Source organism: Ruditapes philippinarum, unplaced genomic scaffold (assembly GCF_026571515.1).
Source record: "Ruditapes philippinarum isolate M1 unplaced genomic scaffold, ASM2657151v2 ctg4906_1_1_1_1, whole genome shotgun sequence".
Taxonomy (NCBI): Eukaryota; Metazoa; Mollusca; class Bivalvia; order Venerida; family Veneridae; genus Ruditapes; species Ruditapes philippinarum.
Window position 1 is genome coordinate 8,292 of NW_026867283.1, and position 23,042 is coordinate 31,333.

General features: G+C 32.6%; 1 protein-coding gene across 1 annotated transcript; it reads left to right on the forward strand.

The window, feature by feature from the left end:
- The first annotated feature begins 1,221 nt into the window (after positions 1-1,221).
- LOC132735504 (sushi, von Willebrand factor type A, EGF and pentraxin domain-containing protein 1-like) lies at positions 1,222-13,991 on the forward strand. Its single transcript, XM_060722461.1, has 17 exons — positions 1,222-1,409; positions 2,203-2,316; positions 3,366-3,449; positions 3,766-3,930; positions 4,537-4,707; positions 5,559-5,735; positions 6,043-6,210; positions 6,847-7,020; positions 8,020-8,193; positions 9,516-9,689; positions 10,066-10,233; positions 10,481-10,654; positions 11,737-11,904; positions 12,160-12,333; positions 12,717-12,881; positions 13,188-13,223; positions 13,624-13,991. The coding sequence occupies exons 1-17, from the start codon at positions 1,352-1,354 to the stop codon at positions 13,833-13,835; spliced, it is 2,556 nt and encodes an 851-aa protein (XP_060578444.1). The 5' UTR covers positions 1,222-1,351; the 3' UTR covers positions 13,836-13,991.
- The last annotated feature ends 9,051 nt before the right edge of the window (positions 13,992-23,042 follow it).

Genomic DNA, 23,042 nt, shown 5'->3' on the forward strand with positions numbered 1-23,042 from the left:
GTATAAAACTGACGATTTACTCGAATGATTAAATTTAGCCGAATTACTAAAATAAATGTGTTATGATTCATTTTAAATACTGTAATTCTATTGGACAAACATAATTTCAAACAGTAAATAGGCTTGGTTTCCAAAAGAAATGCAGTATTGCACATGAATCAAACCACATTTACTTTGTTAAATCGACTAAATTTGATAAGTTTATTTAATCGACAGTTTTATAAGAATAATTTCAAATACTAAATTAGTTAGTGTTTATTGATATGCATTTACTAAATCAAGTTGGTTGAAATCAACTTAATTTTATAAAAGCTTACTAATAAACAATTACCTTTTCTTATTTTATATAAACCAATCCATTCAAATTTAAACTATAATAATCTTTTTTCCTTGACTACAAATCATTTAAGGAGTGACATTTTAAGGGATGATAGATATCTTACAGGGAAATTGAACTTTAAATTTTATATTCATTTAGTGTTTGAAATTTTTTTGTCCAATAAGATTGCAGTATTTCAAATGAATCGTAATGCATTAATTTTGGTAAATCAGCAAATGTTAATCAGTCTTGTAAATCGACTGTTAATACAAATAATTTAAAACACTAAGCCGGTTAAAATTTATTAGTACGTATTTACAAAATTAAATTGGTCGCGCGACTGCGCCGCGCCTGATTAATTTAATTTTGTAAACACGTACTATTAAACTTTAACATATACTTGAAGAGAAATTTATCGTTTATATATCCCCATTCGTTTTCTTTCGTTTACTTCTTCTCTTGTCTATTACTACCTGGCATTCTTTTCTTTACTTTTTTTTCTCAATCTTATTTTTTGTTATAACATGTTATGTGAAATGCAATTTTTATACTTATTATTGCACTTTATACTCACGTATTTGTGAACAGGTTAGTGTTAATAAAGGTATGTTCTGTTCTGTTCAGTAACAGCTTGTTTTATATATTTTGTCAATTTATTCCCAATAAGAGAATAGAGTATTTTTGCATATCTTTATGAATAACATCACATCTATGAAATGAATGTTTAAAATGTTTTAGGTTTTAAAGATTGTTAACAGGATGTTGTGATAACAAATCCTACGTGTTTAGTTTTAACATTTTTGCGTTGACTACACTATCTACTACAAAGGGGAAAAAATAAACTAAAGTCGGATTACGCAATATGATAAAGTAACAAAGAAGGTGCGTATCATTTAAAAGGCGGATGAATTATTCAAACTTATTATTCACGCCTTTACTGTTATAGTATACTTAATTATATTTAAGTAAAAATAACACACATATTTAGGATAATTTGACTGGAGGAGAACCTTTACTTTAGTTTGGAAAATAATGAATTTATTTCTTTCACTTTTAATTTTAGCTGTTTCTTGCATTTACTCATTTCCAAGTAAGTCTTCATTTCATTTTGAAATATGTGCTTTTTACAATGGATTAACAGTTTACAATTTTGTTTATAAATAGTTTGCATTTATTATAATATTAGTATTTATTAATGCGAAATATGAATGTACAATTCGGAATGAAATTAATGTATAACGTTTTACTGTCAAAAACGACATCCAACTTTCTCTTGATTAACAGATGGGTGTAAACTTTAAATAAATTATCATAAATCACTATAATGTATATGTTATTGAGTACATATAGTAGTAAAAGTGTATACAGCTCATATCTGGATTAACTTTATACATGTTAAAAGTGCATGTCTACAGATGATTTAAAATATTTCAAGAAAATAAAACTTGAGAAAAAATGTATTTTAAGAATAGTGAAACAGATACAAGTAAACGTTTACATGCTATGTGCAAAAAATGACTGCTTTTACAGTATCTAACACAAAATTTCAACTGCGTCAATACTTTCTTTGTCCGCTTATAAAATCCATTTTTGATCTTTAAATATATTTCAAAATATTCGTGAAAATTAACTGGTATGGTGCTTTAAAGACTTTTTCAGGAGTTCTCATATAGATATGTAGGCAAAATTAAAACTGTTCAATAGAATTTCTTTAAACGTGGTATGTTCTTAGAATATGATAACAGAAATATTTAAGCGAGTTTTTTTTTTTTTTTTTTTTTTTTTTGGGGGGGGGGGGTCGCAGTTCTAGTTTTTGAGTTATCTGTCTCTTTGATACATATAAGCTAAATTGATAAAACAATCTACAACTATCTTGTATACAGCCGGATGTCCAGATAACGAATGGCAATGTACAGATGGAACTTGTATAGCAAAAACTTCTAGATGTGACAATTTTCCTGACTGTAATGATGGATCTGATGAATTGAAATGCACAGGTACCGTCTTTATTAGTATAAAATGCTGATTTATTTTTCTTTACGGAGTAAAAGTACTTTGTAAAAATATGCCACTACAGTTATACGAAAAGTGTATCTATTTTATAAAAATGATTATATTAAAAAAGATCAATACATTATGTATTTCACAAAATTAATCATGGTCATATATTTACCTTTAAAAAGCATATAATTGTACGATTCTCGTCATTTGTCTTTTTTTCCCTTTTTCTTTACTTTTTTATTTTTTGTATATATATATATGTTTTTTGGAAATTTAGATGAGTGATAAGTCGTTAAGTTATGTAACAATCTAATTTGATCAAGAATCTTTTTTTGAAAATTATTTCTGCAAGTCTCTAATTTTTTTACAATTATTAAATATATCAAACTTGTTTTGAACCAAGCTATTAAGTTAGAATGAACAAAATTTTTATTCTAAAATCATTAAACAAAACATATTTCTCATGGAAAAAACTTGTTTACATGTTACATTTTTATCAATTTTCTCCAAAGTTATCATTCTTAACTTTTAATTACCTTGTAGATCCTGTAGATATATAGAAATACACACATGTCTTTGGACCTCACCAAAATGATGTCAAAATCTTTTAATTTGTATACTGTTACACTACAAATTATTACCTGGTCTTGTATCATTGTTTGGAGACCTTTCTGTTGAAAATGTGTCAGAGTTAAATCGCATACATATACATGCACAGTGCAGGGTTAACTGAAGTGCAGGTCTTAGTTACCCGCACTCCAGGGCATGCCTATTGATTGGCTCATTTTGCTGGGGTTTACTTATTGTGACAACCGACAGAAATATCATTTTTATATGCTCGTTGATTGGTTTCTTTTTTCTTTTTTTGGAGTTTCATAATGTGACAACAGGGAACGTGTTATTTATTTATATCTTAATTAGGGAAGTATGCTTTACTGTAGTTTTACTATAACTTCACACTCACTGTCGATACAATCGGTTTCATATATGAGATAAGTGTAAAATAAATACAGTATTTGTAATGAAGTCTGTTTTGTTTGAATAGTTTCACCAGTCTGTTTAGAGGGACTCGAGTCTTGTCCGCAGCCAAATGGAACCACTGTATGTGTGAAGAAAGCAGTTGGTTGTGGTAAGTATGGTTTGTCTGACATTAAAATTAGTATTAAAACAAAACAAATCTTAGTACTGAAAACGATAATTTTCATACAAAGATATTGCACACTCATTTTGAAATATACGTGTATTTCATTTAAATATGTGTATTTGAAACCAATAATATATCAGTTTTATCAGAATTGGAAGGTTCGAAACATATTGTAAAAAGGATTTCAATTTGATTAGAACATTCTTCCTTATCTAAATGTTATAGGTTTGATATTTCCACAGTTTATCCTCCAGTTAAATTATCCCTGTATAAGTATAATTTACCAAATATGAATAAACAGGGTGTGGAAAAGTACCGGATATTGATCATGGCAATGTTATATCCACTAGTGATCTGATCGGGTCGTCGGCAAACGTGACATGTGATGCCGGGTATCTGCCGTCTATCTCAATAATAATATGTCAAGTAACAGGACTATGGGAAACCGCTAGCTGTTTACCAAAAGGTAAAGGTTATACTGTTTACTTGTTTATGTTTCTAACATCATTTTATCAGTAAGTTAACAGGCGAAATGTAAGTCCCGGTATGACGAAAATATCTGTTTTGAATCAAATAATTTCTGTTAATTCATCGTAGACGTGACAGCAAAGGTTGTTATACAGATAAACAAATGGTCGTAATTTATTTACATAATTGAATTGCTAAGATAACATGGCCTGGATCTCGACTAAATGTACTTTCAGAGACTATTCTGTCATAAATAAAAGGTTCATCTATTTAAAAACAAAAAGTGCTGGAAAAAAACGAATAAGATATTTTTGTTGGTAGTTGATTTTTAAATGTTTGCTGCAATCGCTTTGCTTGATCTAAAATATCTATTTCTGTTTTAAATAATACTGTTTCAGAAATTTTATGAAATGTTGCTGAAAAGATCTTTTAGAGTATCTTGCAGTTTTACCCAAACGAACTGCCTGTTTGGGGTCCTGCTGGGCTCCTTGCCGGTGGTCCTGTGTTGCTGGGTTATGTGTGGGTTGCTTTCATTGAACGACGCCCTTCCTTGTTGATCTTGTTTTTCATATTTCACGTGGCATACACATTACAATGTTTATAGATTGTGGGGCAATAAGCAAGATACCCAATGGAGTAATACGACTTGTAGATAACAACACAACATTCGGAGCGTCTGGTTTTATTACATGCAACTTTGGCTACCACACTTTGACACCCAACATATCGTGTCAAGAAAACGGGACATGGAGCATTGCCGTGTGTTCAGTCATAGGTAACTGTACATTGGTTAAGAAGTTAAAATCAAAAAAATGATTAAATGTTTATGATGATTTAACTAAAATTAAGATAAGTATCAGATTGCACACGCTTGGTTTAAATGGCCGTGGTACTTTACCAATTGGCTTACCGACTTGCGTACATGAATATAATAATTACGCCAGGACAAGATACTTTTTATAACAGGGTGACAAATATGCTTGACCTCGGCGGGATGTATCCTCTACAGCAGAAAATATCCCCACCACGGCAGAAATTATCCCTCGATCATGGAAGATATTTCGTCAGTATCATTCATCATATTGCATAAATTTTCTCCAAATATGATTAACGAATCCACTGAAACAAAACACTTTCCTTGACTCTTACCAATTTAGTGTGAAGTGTGTCTTATTTTCCTTTTTGTTTAGTTAATTTGCCTGTGCAATTCATTAAAATCATATAAGTTGGAAATAGATCATATAAAGAGAGAGGAAGAATGTGCACAAAGTAGAGGAGACGATTACAGGGCTTGATTATGGGTGCATGCGCTTGAAGACAATTCTCGTGTAATAAAAACATTCTGAAAAACCGATCGGAATAAACTTTAATTTAAGGCTATTTCTAGTATTTTCAGCCGTTTATATTTATTATAAAAGAAAGAAAGGTTCGTCACCCTGTATATTTTTACAATTCAAATAGACTAAAAATGAATCTTTAGGTTTATGTTCGAATTTATCAACTAACCGCTAATTACAGTCGTATCTATTAAAATATTTTCCCACACATTATGATAATGATAATCAATTAAAATGTAACATAAAATATCACAAAACGTTTATTATCACATTTCTATAAAATTTATAGATTGTGGACCTCCAGCAGCACATATTTCATTTGGCAAAATTACCCTTCCAAATAACAGTTCAACAACCGTTGGAGCATCTGCCTCTGTTACTTGTGTAGATAGATATACACCAAGCAAGCAAACAATAGTTTGCAACGCATCTGGTGTCTGGGAACAGGTGTCATGTAATTTTTCAGGTATGGTATGGTTAAAGTTATACATATGTAAGATTATGTTAATGTTGATAATCCTCAAGTGTGTGCTTTTATCTAAAACAGTCTGTGCAACGTATCTTTATTTTGTTTTTAGTTTAAGGATGAATAGAGAAAACATAATTATTGTATTTAATAGCATTTTGGAAATATGACTCCTAATAATGAATCGTATTACATATACATTGTATTTTCGCACATGAACATTCTAGTATTCCAATGAAAACACTTATCTATCATTTTTTTCATATTTGTTACATATAAGTATTGCTATTTTTTCTTGGCTAAATAGATTGTGGGACTTTACCTGAAATACATCATGGAACTATTACGTATAATGGAACGGTTTCGTTCGGATCGACTGCTGAAGTTGAATGTGATGCTGGTTATAAAGCCATTAAAACAACTGTTTTGTGTCAAAGGTCAGGAGACTGGGAGACGGCCGAATGTTTACCTATAGGTGAGATAACTTTGCCGATTAGCTAAGATAAAATCATGTGCAAAGGCATTCTAACCTAAGAGTTTGTTTGTCTTAAGTACGAAATTCAATGAACGCATCCTCCAACAAAAAGCAATATTTACAGGACACACCCGCTCAGTAAATGTCATATGACGGCTTTCTGGCTTTACTGGTGGAGAACGACCTCAAGTGCCCCTCTGTGCATTATCCAGGCACGCACGAGCGGCACCTAAACAAAATCACCGATGTTCCGTAAGCTAGCTGAATAGATTTCGCACGTGAAAAAAAAACAAAAACAAAGTCTTTGGCAGGATTCGAACCAACAAAGGTGAAGGGCAAATGAGTTAAAGTCAATATCCCATCTCAGATTCAAACGTGTGTTACCTTCCGTTAATATATATATATTTCTGTCACAAAAGAATTATAACTGAAGTTGACTTTATCAAACAGTTTTCTATTCACTCAAATGACATAATAAATGATCCTTAATAATAATTGTTTTCAGTTCAATGATAACAATTGCACAGACTTTTATTCTGAAAACAATATTAGAATCAGTCCTACAAGTGTATCACAGTGTATTGTTATTTCATTTACAAACCTAAAAGTTAATGTCATTGCAAATTATATTTTAAGATTGTGGTCACTTGCCGGTAATACAATTTGGCAAGACAATTATAAATGATGTTGGAAACACAACATACGGATCGTCGGCTTCTGTAACATGTGATAGAGGCTATGAAACAAACTTAACAAAGATACTTTGCCTATCATCTGGCGACTGGCAACAACCAATATGCAAAGCCAAAGGTAAATAAAGAAAACCAAGAGGTCTTAGTACTTTCACTTTTGACAAATACTTGTCGTTACACGCTTTGTTATGTGACATTATGTGTAAACATGATACTGGAAGGAAGATTAGATTGATTTAAGAAACCGCCTCCGTGGTCGAGGGGTTAGAGTCGATGACTTCTAATCCAGTTACCTCTCTGGCGTGAGATCGATCCCCGGGAGATGCTTTGGTAGTTTAGCGCGGAGGAAGGTAGTCTAGTACTGGTGTAACTCTCCAGGAACGATGGTTAGGAAACTACCCGCCTATATGACTGAAATACTGTTGGAAAAGGGCGTAAAATGAAACAAGCAAACAAGCAGATTGATTTAAAGATGAAGTGATGACATGTGACAAATGTGCAAATTATACACATGTGCTTGGTCATGCTACGATATATATTAAATCAAAGAAAACAGCTCAATTTCTGCTTTTATAGTATGTATCATTTTTGAACCTAATGAATCTGAGTGTACTTTATTGTGACATGTACGGCACACAAAACCTATCAGTGAAAAGCTAGCACACCATCGAGAGTGGTTTATGCCCTAATATATGGGATACTTTCCTATATGTTAATTCAATTCTTTCAATGCTCATTATGAGTATTATGACATTATGCAAGCGTTGTTTCATTATCATTACTTTTAAATGTCAGATTCATATTAATGGCACATGGGATTGGAATTAAAACACTCTTACCGTTGAAATGAATCTTTGATTCTAGGATTTGCAAGGATTGTAAATACCTGTCTCCCTCTCATGCTGCTTCTTTATTGTTTGTAATTAATAGGTGCATATCTTGCAAAAATAAATATTTGTCCAGAAATGTTTTAATTCTAGGTATCTTCAGTCCAAAAACACTTGCATTCTTTTGGACGTTCTGCAATGTACATATGAATGGTTATGCAGCTGGGTCCATCTTTAAATTCAGCTTACCTACATGAGAGTACTTGTATTTTCTTTTCCATTTTTAACAGACTGTGGACCAGTTGGAACAATACCATTTGGAATCATAAAACTTGCTGATAAATATAACACTACGTTTGGTTCATCAGGTATTTTAACTTGTGATGACGGTTACGAGACATCGACAAAGAACGTAACTTGTGGTGAAGATGGCGTATGGACCACTGCTATATGTTCATTGAAAGGTATTGTTATATCTGTCAATACGACATGATTAAATAAAGATTAAAACGATTGTTTTACACAATGATATTATAAAAATATTTCACACGTTTGGTTTGAAGACGTTTTTGAACAGACTCAAATACATTTTGCACGTTGTAAGTCACAATACAGTTTTGTTGCTATTTTATCGTTGTCGTTTATTTTGATTTTTTTTTCTAGTTGCTCATGATCGTTTATTTCTATTAATATAATTATGAAATAAATGATTAGTCAGTTCAAATGGGATGTTAATATGTGCTACCCTTAGCTCTGTCTTCCAGTCGATAAGCATTTAAGACCTGAACTAAATTCAATTTAAGCTTTAAAGATGTTAAAGTTGTTAACTCATCATATACAAAATAGATAAATACAGAATCCCTAAAGAAAGCCCAACACGGCAAAATTGAAAATGTTGCAGGCTCGGTTTGATTGAGCCTGTTCATGGACGGTACTGGAAAGTGCAAGTTACCGTCCACGCCCCCTAGCACCGGCTTAAGCAGAATTCAACATTTAAACATGAAATAGTAAAATTTTGAATTTTGAAACATCCGCAGATGTTTTCATACGGCGGTTATCATGGAACCTTCAATGTGACACTTCCGTGCCATTCCATGAAAAGCGGCGTATGGTCTCCAAGTAATAAAAAGCATGTGCCCTAAACGAAAAAACAATGGGCGGAACTAAATAAAATGGAATTTTGAAAGGGGATCAGAGGTTATGAAGCCTGCGTATCACAGATAAGACGTCAAAAGACAAATTTAAAAAGCAGGCAACATATCCTAAGGGTGATTCAACATTATTCAAGTAGGAATATTGGAACCACCCAACTAGAAAATGCTGAAAAGTTGAAACTAAAAATACCACAAGCACAAACTCAATCTTAATGATTCTCCAAGTATTATTTATTATTTATCTCCTTTCATCTTTCCTTGTTCTAAGAAACTTTGAACGATTAAATTGTAACAGTGTCATTTCTTTACTAAATAAAGTAATTATGGCTTACTCGCCGTAATAAAAAGATGAGCAATGGTTTTATTTTGTTACCTTACATTGATCAAATCTTGAATATTTGTAACATATGACTTTTTCATTATCTGTGTTAAAGAGCACATTACATTAGGCTGGGTATTTTCCTACACATGCCTATGATTCAAGCTTTACGAATATGTTTAGATCACGGATTTTATATTTATTTACAGTCAGGTAAAACAAATTAAGTTTGTGTTTTTCGATAAAGACAATACGATTATAACAAAAATGTTTCCCATTAATGCTGAATTATAAAATACATTTGTTTTCTTAGATTGTGGGTATCCGCCTAACATTTCATTTGGGGATATTATCCTTCATAACAACAGCATAACAACGGTTGGGGCAACGGCGTCTGTTAAATGTGCGAGTACATATGTACCGAGTAAAACAACCGTAACATGCATGGACACTGGAGAATGGGAACATGCTTCCTGTGATTTCCAAGGTACTAGTTGTCTGTCAGTTATCATTAATATTTTAATGACATATTAAGTAAATTAAATTTTATCTTAAGTTTATATGAAACACCGAAAAAATCAAGATATTGAAAAGAAATCTGGAAACAAAGTGATCCTTCGGAAGCATAAATCACAATAAAATACCATGAAAATTGCAGACTCGGTTTGATTGAGTCTGTACATGAGGGATAATGAATAAGTGCAACATCCCTCTTGCGCCCTAGCACCCACTTGAGCGGTACTCAATTCTCAACACTTAATAGTTCTGATATCAAACCATTAGAAATTTATTGACTAGTCTTTTAATACGTATTTCATTCGTGCTATAAGAATAACCCTACAACTGAATGTTTTGATATACAGGTTGTGACTCTATACCTTACATTACCAATGGTAAAATAACACATACAGGAAGAGCAAATATAGGGTCAACTGCTGAAGTAAGATGTGATGCTGGATATAAAGCTAGTAAATCATTTGTTTCATGTCAGAGGTCAGGCGACTGGGAGATGACCGAATGTTTACTTATAGGTAAATATATTAGTATCATGATAATTAATAATAATTTCAATAATTTTACTTTTAGTAAATGAACATTTCATCTGGACAATGAGTAACATTGCAGTCACCATTTTTAATTCTTGATTCTAACATTATTTTTGATGATCTGTGATAAAAATAGCAGAATATTTTAAATATGCAATAAATGGTTTCAATAAATGTCAAACACATATTACTTTTGTCTTTAAAAATATGTTTTTGTTACATATTTCTAAAGATTGCGGTCACTTGCCGGTAATTCAATTTGGCCAGATAAATATAGATGGCGTTGGAAACACAACATACGGATCGTCTGCTACTGTCCTTTGTGATACAGGCTTTGAAACTAACCAAACAAAACTATTTTGTCAAACATCCGGAGAATGGCAGACATCGATATGCAAACCTAAAGGTATTTGTTATCAGCTTGCCTTCCAAACGATTAACAATAATAATTTGCTTTCAATGTTCGACCATAAGTTATATCTTGATTTTATCTTAAGACTTGTCGCTCACTGCTGTAGATTCGAATCCCGACACGAAAGTTAAAGTCTTTAAATGAGGAAGCTAACCAGATAACGGAACGGCGGTGATTCTACTCAGGTGCCCGTTCGTGCCTGAGATAATGCCTAGAAGGGCATATGGGGTCTTCCTCCACCAGTAAATCTGGAACGTCGCTATATGACCTATGCTTTGCCGGTGAAAACAAAACAAACAAAATCTTAAGCCAAATCCTGCAGAAATTAAAGTGTTTTTATGTTTTACCTGTTTTGAATTTTGAGATGTCCATTCAAGGGTATGTATAAGAATTCAAATATCAGAATTCACAAAAAAAGCCATTAACAGTTAAAAGCTTGGTTGAACTGTACAAATGTTAAGGCTGATCTGACTTATAATTTGGGAAATGCTAATCATTATCAGATCAAGCAGCTTATGTGTTTAGCATTCCATTTACACTTCTAGCATGTATATGGTTTGCAATTGTTCTTGAAATTTTAGAAATATCTCATCAGTAAACCAATACACAATGTATGTCTTTTCAATATTTTTAGGTAAATGGGGACTTCACTTCTTTATTTATTTACTGAAAAAAACTACTTATTTTTTGTACGATTTATATCTTATCACTGATTATCATATAGGGCCATTTATACATTTTATATTCATTCGGTTAAACTTTATTTAACAAAACTAAATCACTTCACTTTTTGTGTGTAAAGATTTGTTGATTACAGACAAATGAAATTTTATAAAGCATACTTCAAAAGTTTAAAGACCAACTCTCCATCAGCTCATACAGTCTGTATATTCATCATATTTACGTTTGTCACCCGTTGATTTAAGGTATATTTTAAATGACTTAAATCTCTTCATCTTACGTTAACATTTGTCAAATGTTATTAATAAAAAGTAGTACATTCATATGAATTTTTTCCAAAATTATATTTGTTTAAGTAAATCTTATACACTCAATAGCAAATAGACCTTTTCTAGACTGTGGATCTATACCAACGATTACTAATGGTAACTTAATTCTGACGGACTCAACCAACACAACATATGGAGCGACAGCAAGTGTCGTATGTGACAGTGGTTATCACACAGATAGGCCAACAATAATATGTCTTGGCAGATGGCAAGCAGCACAATGTAAAGCAAATGGTAACAAATCATATTGCTAACATTTGTCATTGTCTGATTCCTTTCCTTTTTATGCTTTGTCACCTACACCTAATGCATAGACATTTCTAGTTTTCTTAAAAGACGAATGTTTGGAACCAAAATCATTGTAAATGTTTTAAGTGAGTTAAATAAATGAAGTTTATTATAATTATGTGAGATTGTTATAGATGGTACTTGTAATTTATATCCATTCAAAAAGATCAGTTGCCTTTGTCATCTTAAATTTTATTTTAGATTGTGGGCAATTACCTGACGTGCAGTTTGGCAAAATTCATCTTGTAGACGCACATAACACGGCGTTTGGCGCTAGTGCTCGTGTTACGTGTGATAAAGGTTTCGAAAGCAACACTTCAACAATAAAATGTACAAGTTCTGGTGTCTGGGAAACCTCTATCTGCAAAATAAAAGGTATTTTAGCTATATTTGGTCCATATATCTTTTTGAAAGCATGAATTATATGTTATTTTATCATTTTATTTCACTCGCTAGTTTTTTCCTTCTCTGAAGTCATTCATGAATAGCTAAGGCTAAGCTTAAAGAATGTTTTACAAAAAGAATAAGTATAAAGATCCGATATTACTAATTTAATCAAAACAACTTTAGTCATATACAAGATATAAAACAACAACGAAGACCTGCGTAACATTTACCAGGCGAACGTCTCGTGATTCATTGCATTACTGTAATTATTGTGTCCGTTTAAGTTATTGATACTACTTTAATATTTTATTCATTATAACACTGTTACATGTTTATCATCTACCTAATGAGCTTTTTTCCTATAATGTTAGACTGTGGAAGTCCACCTATTATTTCAAACGGAAGAATTCAAATCATTAATCACGAGACTACATACGGATCAAAAGCATTTGTTGAATGTCATAGCAAATATACTTCGAATACTCGATTTGTTAAATGTCTGGCGACTGGACATTGGGGACATGCCAAGTGTTTAGGTAAGGATGACGAGCTTATAGCAGTTGTTTATATTTGTCAAAATTTACTTAAGCACAAATTACTGTACGAACACGTACACAACTTTTAATGTAGGGAAGGTTGTTATTTTCAAAATCTTCAACTATCTTATTAAAAGTAAAGCATAATTTTGATCTCAAAAGCTTTTTATCAGTTTTAATTACGTTCATTTCTGCACACAAATTATTTGTAAAATGTACATAACGTGTTACCTTATAAAATTTATTATACTTAAAAGTGACCATATTATATAGAAAGTCTTTGACATTTATAATTCATCCTAACAGGTCAAAGTAACAAGGACAGATGCACTGAAGAACACGGTATGTCTCGGTTTCTTAGAGTCTTTATTTATTTACTTGTTTTATTTCTGACGTTGTTTTGTTCCTTTTAATTTGTTGTTTTGTTGTTTTGTTGTTGTTGTTGTTGTTTTCTTGTTTAAAAGCAAATATTAAAATCTTTTGATCGTTTACCATATTGCATTGCCGTCATTACCTGGATGCATATACATTGCAAATATTTTCATTTGACAACGAAACACAAGTTTTGGTATATGGCGGTCATCAAGGCTCCGTGATAGTTTTGCGATTTGTTCCCATGCTATTGATAATAATCATTTCATTATTTGAGTTTCTTCAAACATTTGATTAACGTATTGTTTTCTGTTGTTTTTCTTTTTTCTTTTTTTTCCTTTTTTTGAAAAATACTGTTATTGTTTTGTAGGTGTTTGTACACGACATATCTACGAAAATGTTCGACTTCTTGCGCTAAAGAGTTCAAAATGCAAGTCATTTTGTCAATGCATTCACGGTGGAACTTCCGCGGGTGGAATTATTACATACAAATGGGCAGAGCATCAATGTCCACCAGGGACCTTGTTTGATGATAATCTTATATCACGAGTGTGTAACCATCAGTTTATGGTGAATTGCTAACTTGTGTTTTCATTACTTACATGAATACCTCCTGACAGTTGACAATCAATTTAATTGGAAGACATTATCATCACATTATGTAAAATTATATCATTAGTTTTTTATATAAATTAAATGTTAAATATAGGGTCAACATAACACATGTAATTAAATACTTTTCAACATTTACAATAGTTTTTGCATGTTTGTTTGTTTTGTTTTTTTGTTTTTGTTTTATAGACTATAAAGACCTTTACAATGACTTTAAAAAGGTATATCGTACCGTGGCGAGCCGGTATTACGTTAGGATTTTACTGAAAAACAACCTAAAACTCCGAATCCATCCAAAAATGTAATCGAAGCTTGGCTTCCAGCTTTCTACAAAATTTATCTATCAGGGCTAGGATCCAAAATTATTTAGCCAATCAAATTTAATCTTACATAGCGTCAAAAAACCTTCAATTTTCACGCCATTTTTAAAAAAGAGCAAGTATTATTTTGAGCGCAAAGATATAATGATGATTAAAATGTTTGTTTTCATGAATTATTTTCAAAAAATCATATTTACACTGACTTTTGTTTTAGCGATCTCACCTGTTCCTCTGTAGTAAGTTTTCGTTTGGTTAATTAACATAAGTGTACATCTGGTTCTGTGCATTTTTTTCTTTTCCTTTTTTCCGGTCATTTTATCCTTTATCGGTATTTAGTGTATATATTTATTGGCCGGGGTCCGGGAGGCCCGGACTGGCCGGTATCCGGGATCGTATAAGATATAGAGGAAAAACTAATAAACTATATTTGTGTTGATTATTGTCGTAATGAAAGGACATTAAACGTTAAGTTTTTTTTATTGTATGTAATGAACGTTAAATCAATCAAACTTAGGATATAAATATATTTAGAGGTATTTATTAACAAACTTTAAATGCGAAATCCCAATACTTATAATTATATGCCTAATTAATTGGAAAAATCAAAGACTACATTCTTGAATTGGTCAAATTCCGGGATCCCTTTATGTTTTAATGCGATCCCAAGCTTTTCTGAAAACTATATTCTTGAACTGGCCAATTCCTGGGATCTCTTTATATTTTTATACGATCCCGACTTTTCTGAAAACTATATTCTTGAACTGGTCAATTCCCAGGATCCCTATATGTTTTAATAGGATCCCGGCTTATCTGAAAAACATCTTAGACTGGTCAAAATCCGGGATCCCTATATTTTTAATAGGATCCCGGCTTTTCTGACAACTTGTGTTTACTTTAGGACTTGTGTCTGTCACTCATTCCAATACTAAATTACATATATTACAACTTAACTTCGTATAAAGAGACATCTTTATGAATTCTACCTATCTAAGATTTATTTGGTCAAGGTCAACAGGCCATACAGTAAATGTGCATAGACATAGGGACTTCATTCTATCTGTTTACATGCATCTTCATATATACTCATATTCCTCTTTGTTAAACTTAGAGAACTGGCTTCCATAACTTTATTTCACTTTTATTTTGATATTCGCTGAAGTCTCTTCAGCTAACAGAACTATCATTTTTACATTTAAACGCACCCCTGGAAAAAAAATTACGAAGCAAGTCGCTACTAGCTTTTTTAAAAGCTAACCTTGTAATGATTTACTACGCAATAGTTTAATAAATAATTGGTCTTAAAATTACTATCCAAAGATAATGTTGAGACTGAAAAAATCACTTTGTTAACTTTAACATCCTTAACCTCATACCTCATCATTTTCATATTTTAATTACATACTCGTTTCCGTCTTCAATACAAAACATATTGATATGTGTACATAAGTTTCATATGTGAGGTTATGACGCTGATGGTAAAAAAGGCAAGAATAAAGCTCAGCAAGGTTAAAGCAACGTTCACAGGACAGCTGTCCCCCGACACACCAAAGAAGTGCACCCAGAACGCACCCAACAATAACCTGGAGTGGACATAAGCGCGGCGAAAGGAGAGGGACATGTTATGTGTGAAATAATATAAACTAAAACGAGCCCATGTTGGAGTTAAAGGAATAAGGGCTGTAAGGATGAAGGGGCGGGGAGGGTAAAAAAATGGGAGGGGATGAGAATATACCTACCGTAAACGACAATCTAACAAGACAGACATTACAAAACATGTAAACATTTAAAAACAAGTAACAATACAGACATGAAAAACACGTGAAGGAACACCGACGGGTACCGCCTTGGATCGGTCAGTCGTAGTTAAAACACTGGGGAACTTGTTTTAGGAGATCCATTTTAAAAAGGCAATTGGATCAAAAAGAAGAAAAGCAATCATATGTTTCTTAAACTGAAAGTTAATATTGAGTTAATTCCCTTGATTTGCATAATCTTATCTCATTCAAAATATATCACCGATTACCCATAATCGTATTCGAAACAACAGGGATTCAGATTTAAAGGATGTTTATTGAACATGCAGAGGAAACTATATTTTATATTCGTTTATATTAATATGATTATAATATAGATAAAAGTTAAGGAAACGTCATTATTTATGTCATTTTTGGCCGGCTTGCACAGGTGCAAACCCGGGTGATAGTATGGTTAATGTCGGGTGGCGGGCGGACGGGGAAATATTTTCGTAAGAGTTTTCTCAGCAACTACTTATCACAACCTTTTGATATTTGGCATACAACATTGACATGTGGTCCATACCGTGGGATTCGATTCTGTCGCTCATCCAATTCCTGTTTACCAACTTAGTTTATTTTTGACATAAATGGTCAATGAAAGGAAATTTTAGTAACAGTTTTCTCAGTAGCAACTTCTCACAGCCTCTTGATTCTTTGCATACAGCATTGACACATATTTTCGTAACAGTTTTTCTAGTAACTACTTATCACAGCTTCTTGATATTTGGCATACAACATTGACACGTGATCCCATGCTGTGGGATTCGATTTCAGGTCTGTCGCTCAACCACTTCCTGTTAACCTACTTAGTTCATTTTTGACTTTAATGGTCAATGGTAGGAATTTTTCGTAACAGTTTTCTCAGTAACTACTTTTCTCAGCCTCTTGATATTTGGCATAAAGCATCGACACGTGGTTCCATACCGTGGGATTCGATTTCAGGTCTGTGGCTGATCCACTTCCTGGTTCCCACTTAGTTAAATTTTCGACATAAGTGGTCAATGAAATTTTCGTAACAGTTTTCTCAGTAACTACTTATCACAGCCTCTTGACATTTGGCATACATCATTGACACGTGATCCCATACCGTTGGATTCGATTTCAGGTCTGTCGCTCATCCACTTCTTGGTTACCGACTTAGATAAATTTTCTACATTAATGGTCAATAGTAGGAAATTTTCGTAACAGTTTTCTCAGCAACTACTCAGCCTCTTGATATTACAACCAATACCGTTGGATTTGATTTCAGGTGTGTCGGTCATCCACTTCCCGTTTATGGACTTAGTTAAATGTTCGACATTAATGGTAAATGGTAAAAAGTTTAACATAACATCACAGCCTCATGATATTTGGTATACAAATTCAATCCGGTCTCGTCTGTCTTTGACCTATTTTTATGCTGTTTTGTGTTACATTAGCATAAATAATAATCTTTATTTTCAACTATATTCCGTTATTAATAATACACAAGATTTGTATCGTTTAATACAAAAGAAAATAATTTTAATGTATATGTATGCAGTATTAAAGTGATCATATTTACCCGCAGCAATACGATTTATTGCCCTTAAATCATGAATGCGCAATTTGCCTTTGAACGTAGCTGTCACCCAGTAAAAAGTTATACATTATAAAAAGGGAGTGTCTCCACTTTAATCAACCGTCTTTTCTTAAATGTTTTCAAAAAAAGTATTTTTGAAAAAAATAGAGGATATTGTTTTGTTTTGAGTTTTTATTATTTATTAAAGTAATTTAGCATTGAATTTTGTCGTATTGCGATTGTGTATCTGAGGCACTTGCAATTTATTGTTTTGCACTTCTTAGTATAATGCAAAACCGTACAATAATTTACAATGTTGCTATATATGTGGCACTTAACTTAAAATTGTGCACCCATTTATGGGGGAATTTAGATTTGCCCTTGTGTTTTTGTTTTAAATAGAACATGATTTATTTATTTTGAAGTATTCATAATAATTTAATATTTTATTTATTTTCAAGTCGCCAAAATATGATCGAAAGTAAACACGCAACCATAGATTTACAACACTTGTTGAACACCAACCAGATAAAAAATGACGATTATTTATAATTATGTTTTGTTTAAAGAACTTAAGTGGTTTCTTAAATTTACAACATTTTATACTCTATTTTGCTCTTGTTACATTTGTGTTCTATTACCTCCATTACCAAGGTTCGGGCGCGTGCGTTGCTAAAACAAGACATAATATATTAGGCCGTATACCGCCGCCTTATATTTTCGTGGTACTTAACTGTTTAACAAGCACAATAAACGTAAGGAGAATAAAGTTCTGGAAAATGCCATAAATATTGTAGGAAAGACATGTCAATTACGCTATTTACGTTTATTCCGTTTAATGTTTTCAACGGGCAGTCATGTACACTGCATGGTGGCACACACATTACTGCCGCCCAGTGACTTAAAGTTGTTTAACCATATTTCCACGACAATTTCGTTAAATTAACAGTTTTAAAAGAGGAAACAATAGGTACCCTTATTTATCAATACTTCTTAACCTAGTCTCGTCTACAGGTAAGGAATTCCTCCATGACATTTAAGAAATTTATCAAATATTTCAACAGTTGTTTAACTAAGAAAATTTCTTAAAATGTATGAAATGTAATAATAAAATGGTGGAATAATACATTTTGTTTTTCATCTGAGTAAAATAATATGCTTTCGCAGTCGCAGATGGAACATATTAATGAATATACGCTAAAATAGTAAAAGTAAAACCCCTGCCAGGTGTGTGAAGTCTAGGAGGCACTCGGGACTGTTTATGCCGAATACCTTGGAATTGTTGGTAACACGGAGACATAAGGCACTGATATATACAGGCGGAGTGACTTTTGGAGAAACATTAAGACTATCCAGAAACATATTTTACTTTAGCTCTCGTTTTATTTGTATTAAATAATTTATTCACCATTTTCAAAATATACGTTATATGTAAAAATAATTTGTTTTTTCATTAAAATACTAAATTGACATCATTATTTCATTTCCTAAACTTAAGTGACTGCCCAATGTATTTTATTTAACTTGTTGATGAGAAACAAAACAAAAACAATGCTCTCTGATGTTATTGGTCACACGCTCCAATCAAAAGTGTACACAGTTTGGTTCCTGTGACAAATAGGGAAATCAAAATTAAAGCTTATTACAGATTCGCTTCTGTCTTCTTCAAAGCCTTAGGTGACATGGCAATACTGTTGGTATGTAAACCACAAAACATGAATATTCCCTGAACTACGGAATACGTTAGGGCCATCGTGGTTATAGGTTAAAATACAGAGGGAGACAATGCGATAGTGCGACAGTGCGATGACGACAATACGACAGTGCGATGACGACAATGAGACAGTGCGATGGCGACAATGCGATAACGCGATAGTACGATGACGACAGAGCGATAGTGTTATCGCACTGTCGCCATCGCACTGTCGCATTGTCGTGATCGCACTGTCGCACTATCGCATTATCGCCCTCTGTATTTTAACGTATAACCACGATGGCCCTAACGGTATTCCGTACTGAACAGATATGTAGTGAACACAGCTTATGCATGCCTATCAAAGCGTGGTAATAGGGAGACATATTTAAAAAGTACTTTTCCATAAAGGAACGTTACAATATAGATGTGAAAATGGTGGTATTTGTCTAAGGTGCAACTAGGGACTGTACTAATCAAATTCACTCCGGTTGTTGACTCTTCCCTTATTGTACTATAAAAGGACATGATTGTAAAATCATTATGGTATTTTACACCTGTGTTAATATAAATGTATTTGTAAAATGTTTAAAGGGAAAGACAAGGTTAGAATAGAAACTTGATTTCAGAAAAAGAATACTATAAATAATAAAACTGCAAATTTTCTGCCGCCAAATAATAATATTAAACGAATGATATCAAAATTTAAATCGCTAAATCACCGATTTCTACAAATCAGTAAGCGCGGCCATGTTTGTGTATTGGCCGTATAAAAACAGGTGCGCGTGATGTCATTTCCCCACATCTTTAGATTCATGATAAATCTAGTTGAATCGTAAGGATTAATATAATAAAGTATTGACCAGACAATTTAATTTTCTCAGGAGGTGTAGAGGAGATTTTTTTATGGTTCAAAATACGCAACAATATCAAAAAAAAAAAATAAATAATAATGAATAAAGACACGTACGGCTAGCCAAACGTTCTAGCCGTACGTGAGCCATGACGCACTGTATTGTCTAGCCCATCTAGTCTAGCCGTACGGCACTTTTCAAAATTATATGGAAGTCGAACGTTATAAAATTGTTGATTTTCATGCTTATCATTTGTTGTTTTATTTGTATGAATTATTAAATCATTTTTGTTAATTTTAAGCACATGGATCGAATAAAAAATGATCGGAGTGGAATAAATAAATAAAAAGAACATTGAATGAAAAAAAACCGGTGAAATGCAAAAATAATTATATAATTTTCAAAACAGTAGATAAATATCGAACATAAAAGCACAGTCAATCAATTAATTAGCCTTAATTAAAACCTATCCAGGGACTGACAATAGAATTTTAGAATGCCTTTCACGGAACATGCAAACGTTCCTTGATGGACAAACTTCTATACAGTACCGTCGGTAATTGTCGCAATTATCAAGAGCCTAACAACAATCATTTTCAGTGTTTGTTGTTTCTTTTTCGTATTAAAGGTGTCGAAAATTAAAATTAATGAAAAAAAAGGATTATTATCAAAATTTTGTTAACTATTTCAATTGGTGTAAATGCAAGCAAAGGCTATTTTTTCTCGACATCTTGCGATGACAAAGATCGATATATATAGCGATCAAGGCGATTAATCTCTAAAAAGTTAACATCCGAAGACAATTAATGCTGTTTCTTGGTTAAAATTTCTGCTTAAAGTCATAATATAACATATGCATTTTCGACTTCCATAAAATTTGAAAAGTGCCGTACGGCTAGCCAATATACAGTGTGTCCTTGCTAGTCGCAATATACAGTGTGTCCTTGCTAGTCGTACGTGACTCACGTACGGCTAAAACTTTTGGCTAGCCGTACGGGCCCGTACGCTAGCCACTTCCATTATAAAAACCCTACTATTAAAAACGTGTTCTTAATAGTACATATAATTAAATTTTTGCAGTTTGATTCTGACTTTCAAATTTAAAGGTGTGAACATATGTTATAATTGATGTACGCATTTCAAAAATATAAGGAACTCTTTTGAAAAGTAAATTGTTAACATGTCTACATGTCAACGTATGATGCTGGGCATCGTTATCGTAGCCTAATATTCACTGCAGGCAAATCATTTTTATTGGCTGCTCAAAAATCTAATTTGAATAATTTATTCACACAATTGCTGGTTCTTACTACTTATGTCTAATACTGCGCATTGACCTTTTGATCATGCACAATATTGCCCTGATTGGTTAATCACCCTTGTCAAATATTCTAATGACGAAATATACATCTATTTTTTTACGCTTCATCAGTGAACTGAATGACCTTAGGTAAAATTGTCAAATTATACTGTAAATTACAGCATTTCATAAAATAGCAACACATTATTTTCAGTTATCAATAATAATTTTAGATATTAAGTAGATTTATGATTTTTTGTTTTATTGGATTAAATTTACGGTAGTAGAAATGAAAGGAATTTGGTAAGTAGATAACGTGGAAAAAAGCTTTAGGGAACTGGATAAACCCGAGAATATGCGTAATTGTAGGGGAATGGGCAACCTGTTGCTGTTGGTACCAGTTTTGACTGGGTGCCTAAATAACCTAACGGACAGTTTTGTTTTCATACGATATTAGTCTGGCTGTCGATTTTCCTGCGCCATTCTCATTTTTAGCGTCATTGGCGGAAAATCGCGTCCTCAGCATGTTGGATTTAGTTGATATTTAACTTGAAAAAAAGATACATGACCGGCGATGTACCCTATTTGGACAGCTTGTCTAGCGAAAATTAAGTACAAAATAAAAGGATATATCGTCAATTTGAAGAAGTTTTTCATAGTACCAAAATTGAATTTATTGTTTATCTTTGAAAATTAAGCAGTCATTGCTTAAATCATGTGGTGGGATCATCAGCAAGCTTGAATATCGGACAAATGATAATTAATGTCGCGGCGTCTTCAATTAATTAATTAAAGCAATTCAGTTCCATATGATGTTTTCATAAATAATATATAATGTACGCAATAAAATTAATAAGTTCTTCATCAAGATATATTTCAGTTGTACCAGCGTGTACACCTATACCGGAAGTGGGTATAACACGTCACAATCTCGGTCTCGTCTGTCTCGCGAGAATGACAGAACGCCAAAATGGCGGCGCCCATGAACTTATTTCTCAAGTAAAAAATAGTGTCTTAAAACACGAATTTCTCTCTTATAGGGTTGATGTCAATAGGAAAACTGTCATGGTTCCTCTTTTTAAATGATGAATATTTATATTAGACAGACATCAATCCATCCATTCCTATTCCTTTAAGAGAAATGTTAATGCCTTCTTGAAACCTTTGACCATTGCATAACCAAATTGAATGTGAAAAAAATGAACATAATTATTTCCTTAAGGCTAACATGCTTATGTAACACAAACCTTACTCATGTCCGGAGGGAATTTACTTTTTTGAAATTTATAATTGAAGAGGAAGTCAGTACACATAGAACAGATAATTTACGATTGATCCTATTGATATATGACAGAGATTGAGATTTATGCACACACGATACACTCTTGCAAGTATATACACTCTAAAGTAAGAAACTAACTTACTGACAGATAAACGAAAGGACGGACGGGCACCCACCTTGGATTAATGGTCATTAATTATCTTTTATCTGTAGAGGACACAAATCTTTTTACAGATTTTGAATTCATAGTGAATTTTACATGCTGATATCCTTATACAATATAAAGCGCTAAATCCATTTCGTTTATATGCTAAAGCCAACCATCAGTCGTAGGTTATTGAGAATTGGTTTACTATACATTGAAACAAAGGATTGACTACGTATTGCAGTGA

What these genes read in the sequence shown, in the direction of transcription:
- LOC132735504 (XM_060722461.1), top strand. Translation starts at nt 1,352, where the DNA reads ATGAATTTATTTCTTTCACTTTTAATTTTAGCTGTTTCTTGCATTTAC. An exon ending in GAAGAAAGCAGTTGGTTGTG is followed by an intron (nt 3,450 to 3,765) that starts GTAAGTATGGTT and finishes ATGAATAAACAG; the next exon opens with GGTGTGGAAAAGTACCGGAT. An exon ending in GGTGTCATGTAATTTTTCAG is followed by an intron (nt 5,736 to 6,042) that starts GTATGGTATGGT and finishes TTGGCTAAATAG; the next exon opens with ATTGTGGGACTTTACCTGAA.